Raw genomic sequence first — 20,115 nt, forward strand, 5'->3', positions numbered from 1 at the left:
TCTAGACATCCATTGTAATAGAAACATTAGGAATATGTTCTTCCCCTACTCCCACCCCACTCATCTGTGGATTGGGAACCCATGGAATACCAGCTATGTATTAACCAAGTGTGATAGAGAAGCCATATTTATGAAGCTGAGTTCAGTTTGCTGGCAAAAGAGTAGGAAATAGCAATTTGCTGCAGTGCACACTACGTGGTTAATGTTACTAGAGATGTCAATTGAGCAAGTGACAATGGGGAGGGGGATCATCAAGACCCCTAAATGGCAGATTGTCAGAAGTGTTTATCAGATAGCCAATGGGGAGATCACGGAATTCTAACCAGTCTGACAATGAGCTGATCACCAAAGCACAAAGGCTGGTATAGAACCCCCTCATACCTTCAGGGCGACTTTACCTGAGGCTTCCCCAACGTAAGAGGGACGGCATTTGCAAAAGCGGACAGCAGGGCTATGAGACCGGCTGTGAGAAGAGAGGGGGTGATGACTGGGCATATGGATATTGGAGCTCTTTTGCTTTCTTGCTAATTTTCTCTGCTTTACACGGAGAACAGAGAATGTGTTCCCTTCCTCATTTCTCTTTCCCCATTTAAAAACATAGGTTTATTTCCAATTATGTTACATGTACAAGTTACCGGACGTAGGAGATGCATGAACCTGAGTTGAGGAAAAGAGGAGGAAAAAAGACACATCCCAAAATAAGTTTCATTTATATAATGAAAATAAATTTTTACACAATCAACAGAAACACACCAAGTTATTTTTTTTGCAAAAAATATTTTTAAATAAATTTTTGTCTTTTTTTTTACATTCTGATATACATATGTAACAAGGTGTATGGCACTGTAACCAGATTCAAATCCAAAAAAAAATTAAACAAAGGAAAAAGGTGGGAAGGAAAGAAATTGGTTTTGTTTAATTCCTTTCTATCTCCAAGCTGGCAAATTTGCACTATTTGTCTATCATCCGGCTGCCAGCTCACACTCGTTTGCACACTCAAAACACCATATTATTGCACAAGAAGCCAGTGAAGGCATATGGTATAATGGTCAGTTCTTGCTATTTCAAAAAATCTCTTAAACCCAGAGAGAGGGGAAAAAATAATCCAGAGTATGAAACACACAAAATCAACAGTATTCTTTGTCTCTTTAAAGAATGTGAAGGGTTCTTAGACCACTCAAGCTGCCCTGATCTTCTCTTTGCACCAGTGAGCACAACAGGGCTTGGTTTGGTTGGGTTTTTGTTTTCTGTATGGATGGCCCAGGCAGATCCCAGGCCTTCATGATTCAGTGTCTTTTCTACTTACTTTTGGTTCTTTTTAAATGGTTTAAAGTATAGTATCGTCGGTCTATGAACCTGCACAGACTATTTAATCATAAACTCTACAAATAGCTTAAAAGGAAAAGGGGAATAAACAAGTTTTATTATATTTTTATTATTGGCTTAAAAAAATTACTTCTTTAGCCTCCCTGCTTTATCAGTTCTTGGGAAGTAAATCTCAATGGCATCAAAAGTTAAATTCTTCTCACACTTGTTAAAAATAAAAAGTTTTTAAACAAGTTTTTTTCTGTTCACAAACTTTACCCCCATCTAAAAAAAGAAAAAATAAAGAAAAAAGAAGGAATCCATTCTCCTTCCTCTTCACCTCCAAATGGAGAACAGTAATCCTTTCCATCCAGACTATTATCACACAACCGTTTCCACGCCCATCAGCTTTGGTGTAAGGATTCTCGGTGTCACACCATTGTTTAAGTCCTCCTCAAACTCCAGCAACTGCCCCATGAAGTTAAGATTTGGGGAAATAATTGGTCGTTTGCCTTTGACAAATTTATAAGCATCAGTCATGGTCATCCGAGTGTGCTTCATCAAGTAAGCGATGACGATGGTAGCAGAGCGGGACACCCCAGCCTGGCAATGGATGAGAAGTCCTTTCCCACACTGGTGAGCTTCCTCTGGAAAAAGGTAGAAAGGCAAGAGGTGAAGGGAAGGAGAAAGAGAGATGGAAGGAGAGAGCTTAGCTTTTATCTACACTTGACAATGCCATATTTTGTAGAGAAAGAATAAATTAAAATGGTTTCAGGGCCGGCCCCGTGGCTTAGCGGTTAAGTGCGTGCGCTCCGCTGCTGGCAGCCCGGGTTCGGATCCCGGGTGTGCACCGACGCACCCCTTCTCTGGCCATGCTGAGGCCGCGTCCCACATACAGCAACTAGAAGGATGTGCAACTATGACATACAACTATCTACTGGAGCTTTGGGGGAAAAATAAATAAATTAATTAAAATGGTTTCAAACTCAAGTATAATTTACTGGTTGACTGTGTATGTTTATGTCACAACCTCTAGAACTGGCTAAAAACAATATTAGCATGAATAAGAGGCTACATTTCTACATTTAAAGAGAAGACTAGGTGAAGAAGTCATTCATAGTAATAGATTACTTCACAATCGATGGCAGCTAACTGGAGCTAGAACTACAACACAACTAACTTACATGTTAAGCAAGCTACTGATTAAGTAGATCCTTCTGATTAAGGATCTTAATTCCAATTGCCAGGTTGTGTGACTTATCAAAACTAGTGTTGTAACAATGTCTCCCCAACCTGTGATAAAGAAAAAAACATTTCTTGCTTTATACTGTAGAATTGCTCTGTACAGGAACTGGTATTACATGGGTAAGAGTTTCAGTCTTAGTAAGCTCTGACCAAGGTTAAAGGAAAAAAACTCAACTAGAAAGTTACCATGTTCAACTTCTCACCAGAAAACCCTAGTGTAGCAACGTTGGCTCAAGACTTATGATACTCAGGCATAGGGCATCACCTACATCTGAACTGTTCAACCCCCTCTGTATCCACATATGCCTTTCCAACACATCAATGATGTGGAAGATGGAGGAACTCCAGCAAGAGCTCAGAATCCCGAGCAACTGAAAGAGGCAATACGTTATAAGTTTTCAGGTATATTAAAAGCTGATAAGAATAGCTTGTGGGCACTACCTGAATGGATTCTTAATGACACTTCTAGACTAGAAGGCATCCCAAAGAAAGCATCTCTGAAGGAATACCAATTAGATGAGGGGGATGGAAGGAGATAGAGTAAGGAAAGTAGTGATCTGACTTAAACTACTCCTATTGGCTACCCACCAGTGGACCAAGAAAGGAAGCATCATGCAAATTTTCATCCTAAGAATCTATAGAGTCAGCTGACTTCTCATAGAGAATTGTATTTTAAGAAAACATCTCCCTTTTTCAATTTCGTGTCTTCAGCACACATATTTATCGACCTCCACATCAAGACTGGGAAGAGTGGTGATAAGAAGATGAGCTGCAAAGTGCTAGGTTTGACCCCCGGTTTCAACACACACTAGATGAATAATCTCGTGTGAGTCACGTTAATTTCTCAGATCGTCAATCCTGCTGTCTGAATAACGGGAATAATACTAACTAGTGAGGCTCAGGGAAAATGGGAATAATATCACTCAATTCACGAATAAATAAAGAGGCATAGTTAAACCCTAAACCTAGACTCTGCTTAGTTTATATTAGACTCTAAGTAAATGTTATTATGTTTACAAAACTCGTTGTGCTTTCCCTAAAGCAAGACTATAAGATTTCATTTATCCAATGATTCATTTATCCAATGATCTCACAATGAAAATAAAATTGTGCCTATGCTTGCTGTGACACTGTATTGTTGATCAGATTAAATGCTGTTTATTTGTTTTCTTTTCCTTCTAAAAAAGGAGGTACGCCTGAGTAATCTATAAGGAATGTAGGTGCTTTGATTGAAATCCTCTTAGAACAAGCATATCTTATGATACTCATTAAATGGAAAATATTTTCCTAACTTCCTCCAACTGGAATTAAGTCTGATAAAATTGCAGTCATAATATCAATCAGGAAGTTCCTCATTTATTGGGTGACAAATATTTCTTCCTCATGGGCTCAAGGTTTAGTTCAGATATTATTAGTAAAAAATATAAGGTATCTATGCATCCACAAGTGTTGCCAGTTGGGAACTAATAGAGTTTCATAGACACTGTTGCAGTGTATTGTAGAAAGGCCTCTGGCCTGGGAGTCAAGAGCCCTGGGTTCTGGTCCCTTCTCTGACACTAAAATTCCTAGGACCTTGGAGAAGTCACTTTACTTTTCTCAGTTCAGGGACCACTCAGATTTTCCTCCAAACTGAGTATTCGATGGTCTTGCATTGAAGGCAAAATTAGCAAGGAAAACAGCTGAACAAAGCAACTAGAGCTGCCAATTCTACAGCAAATCCACCAAACCCAATGGCTATTAACCCAAGACTTTGTTTTCTGACAAAGGAGTGCCAAACACTAGTGTATTCTTCCTGATACAGAGGCCAGTAATGACCTGCTGCAATATTTAGGAAAGGGACTGGGTCACCTCTTTGTGGTAATAAAGGTTGGAGTCACTTGAAAAAAATTGTGAGTATCTGCTAGGTGCCGAGTGGTCCCAAAATGATCATGTGACCATTACAACAGTGCAAGGCTATACAAACAGCAAAAGTTAAAGGTGGAGGGCCGGCCCCGTGGCTTAGCAGTTAAGTGCATGCGCTCCGCTACTGGTGGCCCAGGTTTGGATCCCGGATGCGCACCGACGCACCGCTTCTCCGGCCATGCTGAGGCCGCATCCCACATACAGCAACTAGAAGCAACTAGAAGGATGTGCAACTATGACATACAACTATCTACTGGGGCTTTGGGAAAAAAAAAAAGGAGGATTGGCAATGGATGTTAGTTCAGAGCCGGTCTTCCTCACAAAAAAAAGAAAAAAGTTAAAGGTGTATTAGGGTTAGGCTGTCAGTTGCCTCCACCTGGAGATAAAAGCGTGCCGTTACCAGAATTTTCCTCCCTGGAAACTATGCAGGTTACTCAATTTGGTCTTTCCTCCTTCAGTGCGTCTGGGGTAAACTGTGTAAGGGAATCCAGCACCATCTCACTAGGACTCACATTTATGCCTTTTGCTCCCCAATGTTTAAGATCTGAGACAAAGCAGGTGGAAGGGAAAAACAACTCACCCCCCCACACTCACTTATCTCTCCTCTGCACTGATGTGATGCATAAGGATGTTCACTACAGCATTGTTTCCCTGAGAAAGGGTCTTCAGAAGCAACCCTTCAGCCTCAACCTCATGTAAAGAGGCTACACCAATTGCAAATTAACTGAACTCAAGGTAAGGAAATGAAATCCCCTCCTATGCTGGATGAATAAGTCTTAGTACGGCGCTAGGGAGGTGTGGGTGAGTTTGGAGGTGGTGTCATAGTCACTACGTTTTCCACAAGGTGCTGAGGGACACTAGTAGACCAGATAGCCACAGCACCAGCCCTGCCCTCCAACTTCTTCCTTTCCATCAATTATTCTGAAATCATCTTATAGAACATATCAACACTACCCCCTACCACTTTTTCACTGAGACCTTGAGGGACCAAGATTTCTAGCTGAACTGATCCCAACCAAGTAGGATTACTGTTCCTTTATATCCATCCTAATGGCTCCAATACACTTGATGAACCCATCAACACACTTGATGAGGAGAATATTTTGGCTGCACCAGGTGGCAGAGCCCGAAAACACCCCAGAGCAGCTTTTTTTTTTTTTTTTGCAACACAGGCATAAACCTTGGACTTGATATCAAAGCAGAAGCCGGTGGGGAAAGGAAAGGGGAAGATGCGAAGTCCCCACGGGAGATAGTTACCAATGAACTCAAAAGCCTCTTCAAAGTACTGCCGCAGGTTCTGCTTGTTGCTGTCGGTGGCCGGCAGCCGCTTGTAGTTGAACAGACCTTTCTCGTAGTGGTAGAGGGGCAGGTGAGTGGTGACGTTGATGATGTAGCCGATGTTCAGCCTCTGCATCGTCTCCAGGTCCTGAGCATCCTGCTCGTTGCCAAGGAACAGGAAGGGCAGGATGGGCGTCAGCTCTGCGTTCTCGATGTCGGGGGTGGCGGGGATGGACTGAGGTAGCATGCTCGAGGCCGCAGACGCACCGCCCCCCACCTCCCGGCACTCTTGGAGCTGGAGGGAGTTGTCACAGAGGTTTTCATGGTTCTGCTTAAAACTGCTAAGTCCACCTGGAACAAAAACACAGAAAACGAGAATGACTCTTCCTAGAACTTCGGAGCTGGCCGAAAATGCCACTTTCCCCATAGGAATGAGTGTATGTTGTTACTTATATACATTTTTTTTTTTATAAAATCAAAACAAAAATGAAAGTCCATCTGGAGACTAGGACAAGCTTCAGAGGATATTGACGGCATGCAGTACTTCGGAAATGTGCTCTTTATGCAAACTGGGGCATGTTCCTCTGGAAAGAGCTCCATGCAGCATCAGGAGATTTCAGCAGCAGCAAATTTGATCCACCTCAAAGAGCCACATGCTCGGTGGCCTATATAGAACCTTGCACTTTGGGAGCTGAGGAAGGTACGGATGACCTCCTCGGGCAGAGAGCTTCTGCCAGTATCTCAGCACGGTAGGCATATGTCTTGCATCCTTCATAAGCTCACCTCACCCAGAATGACAAGTTTGGTCCCGATACAGCAGAGTGGTTACAAGCAGGGACTTTGGGAGAACCAGATGACCTTGGCTATAATCCCAGTTCCACCACCTCCTGGCTCTGTGACTTGGGCAAGTTAATTTCTCTCTTTGTGCCTCAGTTCCCCCATCTGTGAAATGAGGCATCTACCTCTTGGTGTAATTGGGAGTCTGGAATAGATGAATACATGTAAAGTGCTTAGCCCTTTGCCTGGCACACCATATCACTTAGCAAAGATCAGCTGTTTTTATTAATATTATGTATATTATTTCCCACAGGTGAAAGCAATAGAGGAATGCTTGGAAAAGAGAAAAATACAGGGAGGGGTGAGGTGAGCTGACCTTCTGATCTATTTTTGATATTTTCCATGTAGGTCCCTGACTTTGTCATGTAGGTTGACTTTGGCAACCCTGTCTTCCAGTTGAGAGTGGCCCGGTTCCTTGTACCCTCCTTTCTGAGCCTTGTGTGTACATAAAACCATCAGGAAACCTCTAACAGATCTGCGAATACACACCTTTGAATGTAAGGTTCTGCTCTGCCTCTTAAGAATTATGAGTCTAGTGTAAAAAGCCTAAAACTGCACCAGTTTCCCCATTCTTAAAATGCAAAACTCCCCCTCCACAAGTGCAGCGTCACTTATGAGAATATATCTTAAGGAAATCAAAGATATTCAGCTAGATACATAAGGATGTTCACAACAGCAGTATCTGTTTTATATAGAAAAGGCCAAGTGAGAAACAAAAACAAACATTTTTAAAACGGGAAAAGTTATTATATTCACCCAATGCAATATAACGCAGCCATTAAAAGTTGTAAAAAGAACATGAAAAGAACTAAAATATTTCTGTTTAACATTAAATGAAAAAAGCCAAATCAAAAACATTCACTCTGATCAAAAAGCTGAAGGACCAGGCAAAAAAAGAACACTTCTTTAATTTAGGAAATGTATGGATCATAGTTTATTGTTTAAATCTTTCCTTTAATATTTGTTAGATGCATCACACAGGTGGATAGACCCAAAGGATTATTACAAGGGTTAAATTATACAATATACATGGGAGGGCTGCGAAGTTGACATTATTACCACCAAATGGGCTCTAATTCTAATAAAACAGAACTAGATACACTCGGGCCTTCCCTTTGAAAAGAGGGGCAGGTTGGAGATGTCCTGTAAGTTGAAAGCCACCAGAACACAACATTTACCCCCATAGACAGATGCCTTCCATCTGGCTTGATAGTTTCAGGAGATAAAGGCAGGAAACACAAAGTGTGAACAGGATATGGGTGTGTTGAAGTCAGGACAGGAAATCTATCTGTCCACTAGTTTCTGAACCCAACATATGTCCTTCTCCGTTTCAAGTCTCATCTTTGGCAACCACAGCAGGAAGCTCCACATTGTAACCCAGACTGAGTCTCAGGACTGTTCATAGCCAATACACACAGAGCCAGCCATGTACACCAGGGAAGTCATATTCTCACGAAGGTCCCTCAGAGACCCAAAGGTCATTCTAAGGAGGTAATATTCCAATCACTTCCTTCATCTGTAAGTGTCAAAACCCATCTTTGCTTTTTCAAAAGTAAAACAAGAGCTCTAAATTTATTTAATTGATTTCTAGAATTAAACTCTCCTCTTACTTATTACTAGTTTATTTTGATATGAAATCCTAGTAATAAAGTTTGGGCCCAAAGAGATCATTTTTAAAGTAGGCAGAAGGAATAAGAAACTAGCAAAACTTTACCAGTGAATACTCAAAAAAAAAAATTTTTGAATTACCCACTGCCACCATCACAGGCTCCCCAGAAGGGACTCCGAAGATTATTTTAAAATCTGCTCAGCTTTGCCTCGATAAAATCCAAGTAAACAGTTCCACACTGATCCTGTGATGGGAAGCTAATTCACTTTTTTTCTTAAGACAAAGGCTGTTGCTACACTTTTCCATCTAAGATGAGAGGAAAGAATAAAACAAACTCAAAAGAAGTCTGTAAGTGGTGGGGAGAGAGAGGAAAAAAAAAAAAAACTTCTCTCTGTTCTTATTTAGGGTACTCAAGCTATAATTTGTCTTAAAAGCAGCTAGTTTAAAAAAATACATGCCAGAAAACCTCACACACAGAAAAAAGCAGCATCCAGCTTTTTAAAATTCTGTCGCTACACCTCCTTTGCCGATGACATCAGCTAGAGGCTCCCCACCTGCCCAGTTGCCATAGCAGTTACACAAAGACATACAATGACATCAGTTGGCATGATATCAGCTCTTTGAGTGCAAACAATACAAGAAGAACTACTTTGTTTAAGGCCTTTGGTGCAACTGTGTTCTGGGGAGCCAATGACGTAATGCTAACAGGTGGCATGGGCCTTCCATTTGCCTAATGGGGGAAAAAAGCCCATGGGGGGAGGGGGAAGGAAATTTGAGACAGACAGACACAAAATGCTTCGAATCACAGGGGGTGCTCACGTGCAAAATGATGTGTATATTGTATGTTTAAGCCATGTGGGAACTCTGCTCATAGAAAATTTGGAGACTGAGCAAATAGAAAAGGAAATACTATAATTCAAACATATTAGCTGGATGAGGAAATACTCATTGAAGAGTATGAAGATACAGTCTCCTGTTCAATTGCCAGTCTGTTGATCAACTTAGGCATCAGTTCTCCTTAAGAGTTATGCGCATCCACAGATGGCGGTTAAAGAACTCTCTCTGGGGACAGTGCTTAAAGCAAAAGGAAGCAGTAGAATCTCACAGTGGTAGTTTTTTAGAGAGACGTCTGTAGGGAGGCTTGTTTTCTTCTCTTAGGGGTTTGGAACTGGAAGCTGGGAAGAAGGGCAGGGAAGGAGTAGGATTAATATGATTTTCTCTTCCAACTACTTTCCCTCCACCGTACCCCACCATACACCATTAGAGGCTGAACTGACTGATCACTTAATAAGGAGCTTTGATTATTTCATATTTGTTATTACTATATAAGAACATTACAACATGATAACTAGCAACTGAAGTAGAGGCCGTGTAGCGTGTGGTGAAGAGCAGGTTAGAGGCAGACCCAGGCTGCAACTGGGATTCGACTCACAAGAGCTGTGCGACTGGGTGCAAATCACTTCCCCTCATAAACCCTCAGTTTATTAATCTGTCAAGTGAACATAATATCACCTACCCATAGAGTTGTGGTACAGGGAGCCTATGCAAACGTTTTGATATATATCCAGGCGTTTGATACGTAATGTCTTATTACCCCAACATCATCACTGTCGCTGTCCTCGCCTACACTTGATCCGTGCACACTGCAGTCCCTGAGAACCCTAAATGCAGTGCAGCCATCCCAAGGCCAGACTGCCCGGGTCTGAATCCCAGCACTGCCAAAACCTCCCTATGAGACCCTGCACAAGTTCCTTACCTCTTGGTTGCTAGTCTCCCCATATATAAAACAGGGATAATAATAGGACCTACTCCATGCTACTGTGATGAGGATTAAACTTGTTAATTAAAATAAAGTACTTCGAAAACAATATTTAGCACATATTAAGCACTTTTTTTAAATTAGTTTGGGAAACTACCATTTTAAAGGTCTAAAAAAAAATTCTGCTTAATATAAAGTCTCAATGATAAGTAAACTACTGTTCTAGAGTTAACTTTTAAAATTTCACTTAAAAAGAACTAGGAACCGAGGTATCTGAGCAGTTTTAAAGTTTAAATAACATACTTTTATCATAAAGAAAGCAACAGCTCTTTAAACAAATATATCTGATTTTATTTTGTTTGTCCTAGCTTTCCCAATAAAGACTGCATGTCTTTGGATCCCTGGTTTTCCAGAGGAGGATTGAATGTTTTAAATAAAACTGCTCCCCTCCCTGCCTTCCCTCCCTTGTCCCCCAGACCCCACCATGCTGAGTGATCTCCTTAGGCACACAATTGCTTGTAGTTATCAGTGTAAATATTTTCCAGGCATGAGCAACTGATGCTGGGGGCAAACATTTCCAAATCTTATCTCAAAACTAGGTTCTCTGCCACAATGAGTATGGTTAGCATGTTGATTCTGAATGGCAACAAAGAATACCCAGGACCTCTAAAGAAAAATACGTAGAAATATGACTCGCCAGTTTCTTCCAATAGGAGGTCAGTTAGGTGACAGTCCCACCAAAGCAATGGATTCTGGTTTTAGTGGGAACTGTCTCTTTGTAGATGTGTTTCAGCTCCTGTGGCTGTTTTGGCTACTGCGGTCTGAGAAACAGAAGAGCCCTCTGTAATGAGATTCAGAAGCAGTCTCTGGGTGGTGAATTAAAGAAACCACATCCAAATGCAGAATCGATAAGCAAGAGAATTGCACATTCTAAAGATGGACAGCACTTTTGCACACAAGCTTTTTGGTTTCATGCTAAGCCGGAAAGTGAGCACCTTCTAGAAATTTAAGGAAAACTCTCACTGAAGGTCAGCAAATGGAATTAACACCCAAGGAAAGGTAGAGGGGGACTAAAATTGGGCTCTCCTACAAGCTTGCTGCAAGCATATTGATCACCCCTTTCTGTCGTCTAGTTTTTCTTACTGGGTGAGTAGTCTTTTAAAGGAAAATGGTACTTTGATGATAGTGGTTAAGAACATAGCCTGGAGCCAGACTGCTTGACTTTAACTTGCTGGCTCCCATCACTAACTAGCTATGTTACCTTGGGCAAGTTACTTAACATCTCTGCACCTCAGTCTCCATGTCTATAATATGGAGTTAACAGTAGTATCTATCTCATAGGGCTCTTAATATGGATAAAATGCTACATGAGTTAGATAATATTACAATAAATGGTAAAGATATTGGTATAAAATGGGCCCTAATGGTTACTGTTTTGTGGGTCCTCCATGGAAACTGGAGTACATCAAAGCAGAGTCTCAAGATCCTATTACATGCGGATCCTTGTAGAAGAAACAAAAGCTGGATAAACCAGAGCTGACATCACACTTCCAGAGCTGAAACTCGCAAAGAGGGAGTCAGAGTCACTTCTTACCTTTCAGGGCAGAAAATCACCCACTTTAACAGGAGAAGTTCTTGGGATACCAGCTAGATCCACAAAGATTACTTCTACCTCTCGTTTTCTATGAAATTATCTTTATAGTCCATAGACACGATGGGGTATTTTATAGTAGGAAAGATTTCAAGTTCAACACCAGGTGGTGTCACCGAAACTGACTTATGGTCCTGTCCCCAGAGAACGTGTATTTCTTCCTAAGGAGAATGAAGGGAGGCTATATTAGAGAGAATGAGTCGAGTGAGGGTGCTGTGTCACTAGCTATTAAGTAAGAAATAAGGGGATAAAGAAACGTTTTTGTTACCCGGGGAAGAGAGAGACTTAGGCTGAGTCCAGTGGTTTTGCTGGTGGGAACCATGAATCAGACAGCAGAATTCCTCAGCATGTCAGTTGATTGCTTACACGTGAAATGTCCAACGTGTGAAAAGGCATAAGCAAGGAGGTACCATATAGCTTAACACTCTTAAAAAAAAACGGGATCTTGAGTCTAATTGAGCACATATTGTTTAGTTGGGCAAATATTGTTAAGTGTTCCAGAAAGATATATCTACACATATGTTAGTCCCTTGCCTCACGGGTTGTTTACTGTCTGGTCTCTGGTAAGAGATACAAGTTATCTTACAGATATAGTTTAAAAGCCAGGGGCCAGCCCTGTGGCTTAGCGGTTAAGTGCTCACACTCCGCTACTGGCGGCCCGGGTTCGGATCCCGGGCACACACGGACGCACCGCTTCTCTGGCCGTGCTGAGGCCGCGTCCCACATACAGCAACTAGAAGGATGTGCAACTAGAAGGATGTGCAACTATGACATACAACTATCTACTGGGGCTTTGGGGAAAAAAAAAAAAGGAGGAGGATTAGCATGGATGTTAGCTCAGGGCAGATCTTCCTCACACACACACACACACACACACACACACACACAAATAAATAAATAAATAAAAGCCAGCTGTAGGAGGCAGTGTATGATACATAACGTGGCAGAGAAAGAGCTTCCCGTGGGATTTTAGAATAGTGGCTCTGCCACATGCCAGCTGTGTGACTTTGTGAAAGTTATGGGGTCTTTTGAGACTAGTTTTCCTTAACTGTAAAGTGGGGGTACTACCACTCCAGTCTGTTGTAATGACTCAACGAGACTGTGTATAAAACACCCATCCTGGTATCTTTAAGAAGGCATTCAAACCCTGTAGCTATCTGCATAATAACTGTCAAAGGGTAGCAAAGATAACAAGCCCTCCGGGTGGTCAGAGGCAGCGGGATTACTGTGGACTACGATGGTAGGTGGAAGCAGGTTTTGCTGGAGGTGAGACCTTGAAGGATGGTACAGTTGGTTCAGAGAAGTAGGGAAAAGACCATCTGCCAGAGCCAGTCGGAGGCAAGGGAAAGGAGGCCAAAGCAGAGGCCACAGGGCACCCCACCTGCAGCCCTGCCCTTGTAAAGGTCGCATTCAGTGCTGTTGGGTCCCAGTTTAGTCTCCACAAAAGCAAGAAGAAGTGGCATGCAGAATTGTGGTTTGTGGTCTCCGTTGGAAACCTCATTATACTTAGTTATTTATATCCTAAGGGTTCAACAGAATTGAAAATAAAAAAGATATCTAGGCTTACCAAATAGGCATAAATGCATTCCCAGCAAATTTTCTGGAAATATAAATATTTATATATCTAGGAATCTATATTTATAAATGTACATATATATGAATGTGTATATACATATTCCTAGAAATTTTACAAATAGAGATAGAGAAAAATTGTGTGTGTAGGGGTAACTTTTCTATATCTTCAATGCCTCAATTTGCTGAGGTGTTCAAAATTTTTCTCAGGGTCAGTGTGTAAAATCTTAGTTTCAACACTTATTACATGTATACATGCAGCCTCAGTCCACAAATAAAACTGCACTTTTAATATTTATTCACTTTTTTCACATTTCCCTTCTTATGTATATCCAAATTAATAGCTTCAATAGAACTTGGGTTCTTGGAGAGCAGGACCAGTCTTATTCACATCCCTCTGTACACAGGACTTAGCCATATGTCACAGGAACACAGGTGATATGTTGATATGTTTGATACCAACAGCTGGAGGGAAGAGATATGGAGATAAGTAATTTCTTTTGGTAAATAATTTACAAAAATTAAAAGATAAAGTAAAAGGTCTCCCCTTGTGCCTACTTTACCTGGTGACAAGTCATAAGTAGAAATTACTTCCAGAATTCCCCTCACAAAACTGTCTTCCCATAATAGACGGAACGTTACTCTTGTTCTTAAACTCAATATTAGTTTATCTAACCAAGTGGTATTTAGTAACGTTTTGAGAGAAAAAGAAAATTACTGAAAAGTTTATTCCAGAATTTTCTTGAATTTTGAGTTAATAAGACAGGCCTTTCATTGGATTTTCTGCTGGACAAAAATCGTAATTTAGACTATTGATGCTTATCCAAAATAGACATTGCTTGTATAGTCATTGTAACTCAGGTATCTTACTTATTTTTGTTTCCCTCAGAGTATGTGTCATCCCTGTCACCTCAACAATTTGGTAGATTATAAAATCTCTCATTATAGAAATAAGCTAATATTTGACTATACTATACACCGAGAACTAAAAACAATAACTTTGGCTCCTTCCTAATCTTTGTATAATTTGCAATGCAATGCACTTTCAGCTAAATTTTTGGTTCTATATACTTCTACAACTATTTGCAATCATTAGCTTGTCCGGGGGCTCTTTTTTCTCATGTTTTAAAATACATTGCTTCCCATTTTGACCGATAAAATCTTGGTAATGCCCTCAACAGAATTTTTTAAAAATCCCTGTCTAAATCTTTACCTCAAGAAAGTCAACTGAGTCAGAAAGATCCAATGACTTAGGGAATGTGATTTACAAAAATTGAAAATGAAGCTTTAATTGTATGCCTTCCAAGAAACGCTGAGCATGGCATGTTTCTGTTTGAGCTTAAAAGACTCTTACTGTGCCCCCACCATCCTACCCTCGCAGCTCAGAAGTTTCCTCTGGTGCATACAAGTCTGTTCACAGAATTGGGGCAGAAAAGGGCTGAGGATTAAATTTCAGCCTGCTAAAGTAGCCCAGTTGCACAAAAAAGGCAGCTTCTGGTTACCACCCCACGAAAGGAAGTGCACTTCTGATGTCCCTTCCTATCATGCCAACTTTAAGGCTTTAATGAGTAACCAGTGTTTAGCATACCACAAATTTAATTTGTGTATATTTGACTAACACAGGCAGATTGTTTGAGAGGCTACTTCGCAAGTATGTAAATACAGCCTGTTCCTTTAAATCTGTTACCTCATTTATTTACATTAGAACAGAAAGCGCTGCCAGAAGCAACAGCTGATGACAGTCATGTAATTTTCCACAAAGACAACAATTAAACAGCTTTGTGTTCTTTTAATGAGCAGATGACTTTTATCGGAGCGAGATTCAAACTGTAGGATCTCAGAGTTCCCACAGCCAGGAAGCCCCTCAGGTTTTGCAGAAGTCCCTGCGACTTGAAGGAAGAGCACCCTATGGCCTCCTCTCTTCTTCCCTCCCTGTCTTTCCCTCCCTCTCTCATAAACACTTCTGGAGTGTCAGGGAAGAAAGCAAGAGAGGGGAGATTCTACCTGGAATACCTTTGATGCTTGAATTTCCAATGAATCCACCGAATATTTTTTAAACTTATTTTTAGAGTCGAAAGTGGGAGTGGAAAGAGTGGTCAAGTTCCCCGTCTCCACGCACACACAGTGAGGCCCCGTTACTGCAGAGACCCCCATATTTACACCCACCCTCCCTATTCTGTCTCTAAAAGGTTTCAACAAGAACCACCTGGAAGGGAGGGGGGGTAGGCCTAACTGACTTCTCTGAGTCACGCCCTCTGCCTGAGGGGCAGAGAGAAACTTTCAGCTCCTCCTCAGGCTCTGCCTGGCCTGGTTGGAACAGTCTGTTTCTGCTGGGCCCAGTTGCCCCGTTCAGCCCCCCTCATGTTCCTGAAAACTTGAAAGTTTGGATTTCCTTCTGGTTTCTCTAACCCTCCAGGTCTAAAAGTAACCTAACTATGTTAGACCAACCAGTTCCCGGGGAGAAAGACACATCATGAACCCTCAGCCCAAATCTCTGGATTTTCTTAACAGACACACCAGTTATACGAACATATTTTTCACTTATGTAATGTCTTTTGTCTCAGAGCAAGCCCTCCCAAACATTTTGGGACTTGAATGACATGCTGAAGATGTCCCTTCCTTCTCCCCTCCTCACTCCCTCCCCACGGGTCAGGGTCCAGTGGGAGGAGATGGATGATCAACATATAAACACACAAATAAAAAGGTAATGATTAATGATGACAAGGGCCATGTGGTGCCCTCCACTTCCTGGGTGCTGTGAGAGGGGACTAATTAGATCAGCGTTCCTGGAAGGGATCCCTGGGGATGAGAAGGGATTGACTGGTTTGGGAAAGGGGTGGAGGGGAGGAGGCCCAGGAGAACAGAGAGAACCACACTAGGACACTAGGACAAAGGCAGACACTCCTGAGGCCTGCAGTGACTCAAAGCGCCTAATGTGGTGAAGCATACTGAACAGGCAGGGGACAGAGTGACCAGAGGAGGTCACAGATGTCTCCAGAGGGCTTCTTAGGGACATTAAGCAGTTGGGATTTTATTCTAAATTCAGTGAAAAGCTCCTGAATGTTCAGAAGTCTATAATAGGTGATCAATATGTGTTTGAAATGAAAAGGGAGAGGGAGAAAAAAGTTAATTTACCAGATGATGCGATTTACCTATACTCCAAAGACACAGCGAGAAAGTGGCCATGTGCAATCCGGGAAGAGAGACCTCAGCAGAACCCGACCATCCTGGCACCCTGATCTTGGACTTCCAGCCTCCCGAATTGTGAGAAAATAAATTTCTGTTGTTTAACTGACCCAGTCTATGGTATTTTATTATGGCAGCCCAAGCAGACTAATGCAGTACCACTTTAAATTTTAATTCCCATTAGACCTTACTTTTTAAAAACATAAATTATACTACTTACTTTCAAAGAACCACACCAAAACCTGTGAACTGTCTGAGAACCTGGCCCCTGGGAGCCAACCCAAGCTGGTACCATGTCTTAAAGTCAAACCAGAAATGGTCCAAGATCAGAATGGGGATGCTGCCTAAAGCATCAGCATGCCCAGAAGAGGCTAGCCCATGGAGTCTTCCAGAACCTTAGTTCCATGAGCCAGTTGCAAGCAGAGAAGCACACTCCTTCTCTCAAAACATGTACTTCCTCATTAGTTACCCCCTCGTTGTGGATCAGCATTGACCCATGCCATCCCGGAAGCATCTCTTGGGGCTGAGGAATATTTTAGTTGGAGACTTTCTGTGTATTTGGGAGGCTACTCTATAGCATGTTCAGGGCTCTACCTTCTCTGTTCACTAGAAAGCTCAATACTGGTTAATCCATCAAGACTGTTTAAAGGAGGGAAGAACATCCATGAGATCATACTGGAAGGCTACAGAGGGAAGAATGTTAACAGGAGAGTGTTATAAAACACAAAGCCGTATTTTCCCCAAGAGTTCAACCAGATACTCTCCATTATGGTTTAATTCTCTGAAGAGAGAGAAAACATTCTTTGCTTTTCAGTGCAGAAGTTTACATAATGAAGCCTTGCTAAACAAACAAACAGAGGAAAGCCCAGTAAAGCTATTCATCAAATAAGCCCACTGTACGAAAGGAAAACTCTTGCTTAACATCCATCTCCCCTGAGGACTGACATTTATCTTAGACCCCAAATTAAACACATCACAACTTCACAGCAAAAGTATGTTTCCCGATGGGATTTAAGTAGAGCCCAATTAAATAAATATCTAGAAATATCAAGAGCAAGCCTCAAGGGAGAGCATATTTCTACTGTGAAACATTCCCATTGGAAATTACATTCACGAAAGGTCATCTGGAAACATCCATGACAAGAGGAGGGAAAGAAACGCAGGAAGCAAGACAAGATTACACAAGTGAAGCCCGGGTGGGTTCCATTGCTAGGATCGTGCGTGAAAGTGCCTAGCCAAAAAAGCTGTATGCTACGTGCATCTTACTTTATGACAATGTGTTTTAATATGATCTGGAGGTCAAAGGGCTGTGGCTTAGGGAATTCAAGAAGTGGCAGGGGAAAGGATCGAGTGTCAACATCAAAACTTGAATTGTTTTACTGAACCAATGTTTTCAGTTCACGAAAGGCATAGCAACAACTTCCTCTAGTCACTGAGCTGAATTCTATATTTGGCAAGAATACTAAGCAAGCCTGAGCATTAACGATCAACAGCCAAAGAGAGCAGGCGTGAGCCCCCCTTGCATATGGATTCACCCAGCCGTCCATACCCAACAGTCAGACCACCCCATGAGGGCTGAGCTTGGAAAGGTCAGCCTGAAGCCAGGTGAGGTCTCCATCCACTGAGAGACACACACATGAGGTTGCATCAGGTCAAAAACTAGCATGTCCCCACCTAGTGGACCACCTTCTGAGATGAAGGGAAAAATAAAACAACCAAAAGGCATCTCTGAGGAGGTGGGCTGGGATGATATACTGTCAACAGGGACTTAAGGCTAAGTGGAGGGCCAGCCAAGTAATAGTCAGTTCAATCTGGGACATGTGGAATGGAGAGCTGACCTGGGATGCACCCACATCTGGCACCAGCAGACTTCCCAGCCACATCCCCTTGAAGCCACACCTAACGTTGCTCAGGGTGGCAGAAGTCCTGACAGGACTCAGAACACAACCCATCTTTCCACATTGAAGTGATAATGGCTGCTAGCTCTGCCACCTCTGTTGCCACTTATATGGAAGCAGGAGTTTGGATAATCTGTAAGTTTCTCCAATTCTAGTGTTCTATAACTTCAACACAGCTTTGATAAATGGGATGTTAATGAACAACGGCAAGCATGAGAGCAGCTGTCATAAGATGTGTGAGGCCTGGGTGATCTGCTTCCCACCTCAGGGCCTTTGCACTTGCTGTTCCCTCTTCCTGGAACTCTCTCCCCCTAGTTCCTCACATAGGCAATTCAGACCTCAGATCAAATGTGACCTCCTCGTAAAGGTCTTCCCTGACATTCAATTTATATCGATCCTCCCCTATTGTCTTCAAAGCCCTTACCACTATGTGAAATTACTTGTTTATCTCTTCACCTGTTTATTGTAATTATTAAAATGTAGACTCCAAGAACGACGAGATGTTGTTTGTCTTAGAGGAAGCAGAGCATGAAAGTTCACTGCAGGGGCCCCGGCTGCTTCGACAACCTTCCAGCAGTGCATCTTGGCAGAATTGCTTAACCTTTGTGTATACTAGTTTCCTCATTTGTAAAATGGGGCTAATAACAGGAACCACAGGCAACAACAGAGCTACTGCGAGAACTTAATGAGCTAATACTGGTAGTTATTAGAAATTGTAAGTATTCACCTTTTAGCACCTAGAGCCAGACCTGATTTGTATAGTAGGTGCTCATTAAATATTTCTGGATTAAATGAACTTTGGAATGAGACGAGAAAGGGCCAGTTAATTGTAAAGCACCTATTATGTGCTGTTCAGTATGTTGCTAGGGGTTCAGGAGATTAAAAAATTTTTTAAAATATATAATCCCTGAAGATAAATGTAATGGGAGAAAGAAGGAGGGATGAAGGAACATTAGAGGAAACTTAGCAAAAGCACTGGCAGAAGGGATGTTTTAAGAACACACTGAAGATCAACCTGAAATGATGCTGTCTGGCTATGACTCACGAAAGGCTGTGCAGGGCCAGCCTAGTGAACGCAGCAGGAGGACTCAGAAATCCTGCCACTCCCCTGGCTGGGAAGGAGGGCCAACAAGGCTCACGGAGAAGCAGCAGCCAGCAGGAGTGCCAGGTCTTAAATGTGACAAATAACCACGCCTGGGGAGGGCTGAGATCCAAGACAACTCACACCTGGTGGCCTTCAACCCTTTCTCCCCTCCTCAAGCTGCCCCCTTGGACATTCTGTATAAGCGATGAATGGTGGAGATGGATGGAAAGCAGCCATGAAAGAGAAAAGAGGGCTTAAGAGGAAGCACTCAGTCTGGGGGATGTCAGGGAACAGTGGGAGGGGCCCCCAGTTCACTTCAACACACATTTATCAAGCACTAAATATGGGCTGGGGGCATAGTACGGAGTGTACACAATCCAACAAGATCTGCTCAGCCCTCTCCAAGCTAGCTGGCCCACCCACTTAGAGTTGGTGAGCGGTAACAGATAGATGACTCAGACAGAGTGTCTTCACCACCCCTGGGGGCCGTTTCTTCTGCCTCCTGTGGAAGAGACACAATCTGGATCTAAAAAATCCATTAAGCTCTCATTAACTATGCACCTTTGGGCAAGTTAATTAACCTTAAGGGCATTTTAAAACACAATTATATCATAAGAGCTTTTTCTTCAAACACAGGAGTTTCCTCTTCTCTACAAAAGGGCTGCTACAGCCCTGGCTTTCTCACAGAGGTAATTGGTGCTCTCGAAAGATAAAGAAGGGGCCTCAGAGCCTCTGGTCTTCCAGAAAGTGAGACACTCAAGGGCACATCATAAAAAGAGAATGCCTAAT

At 42.2% G+C, this 20,115-nt stretch overlaps 1 protein-coding gene across 1 annotated transcript in view; it reads right to left on the bottom strand.

Annotated features, from left to right (window-relative positions):
* Nucleotides 1-699: 699 nt before the first annotated feature.
* DUSP10 (dual specificity phosphatase 10) overlaps nucleotides 700-20,115 on the bottom strand; it is a 38,569-nt gene continuing 19,153 nt past the window's right edge. Inside the window, exons 3-4 of the mRNA XM_004439675.3 lie at nucleotides 5,710-6,081; nucleotides 700-1,952 (exon numbers count right to left, since the gene is read on the bottom strand). Of these exons, the coding sequence (XP_004439732.1) occupies nucleotides 1,687-1,952; nucleotides 5,710-6,081 (638 nt within the window). The 3' untranslated portion in view covers nucleotides 700-1,686. The remainder of the gene's footprint in view (nucleotides 1,953-5,709; nucleotides 6,082-20,115) is intronic.

The sequence above is a fragment of the Ceratotherium simum genome, chromosome 36 (assembly GCF_057802395.1).
Source record: "Ceratotherium simum simum isolate JZ-2026a chromosome 36, ASM5780239v1, whole genome shotgun sequence".
NCBI classification, from domain to species: Eukaryota; Metazoa; Chordata; class Mammalia; order Perissodactyla; family Rhinocerotidae; genus Ceratotherium; species Ceratotherium simum.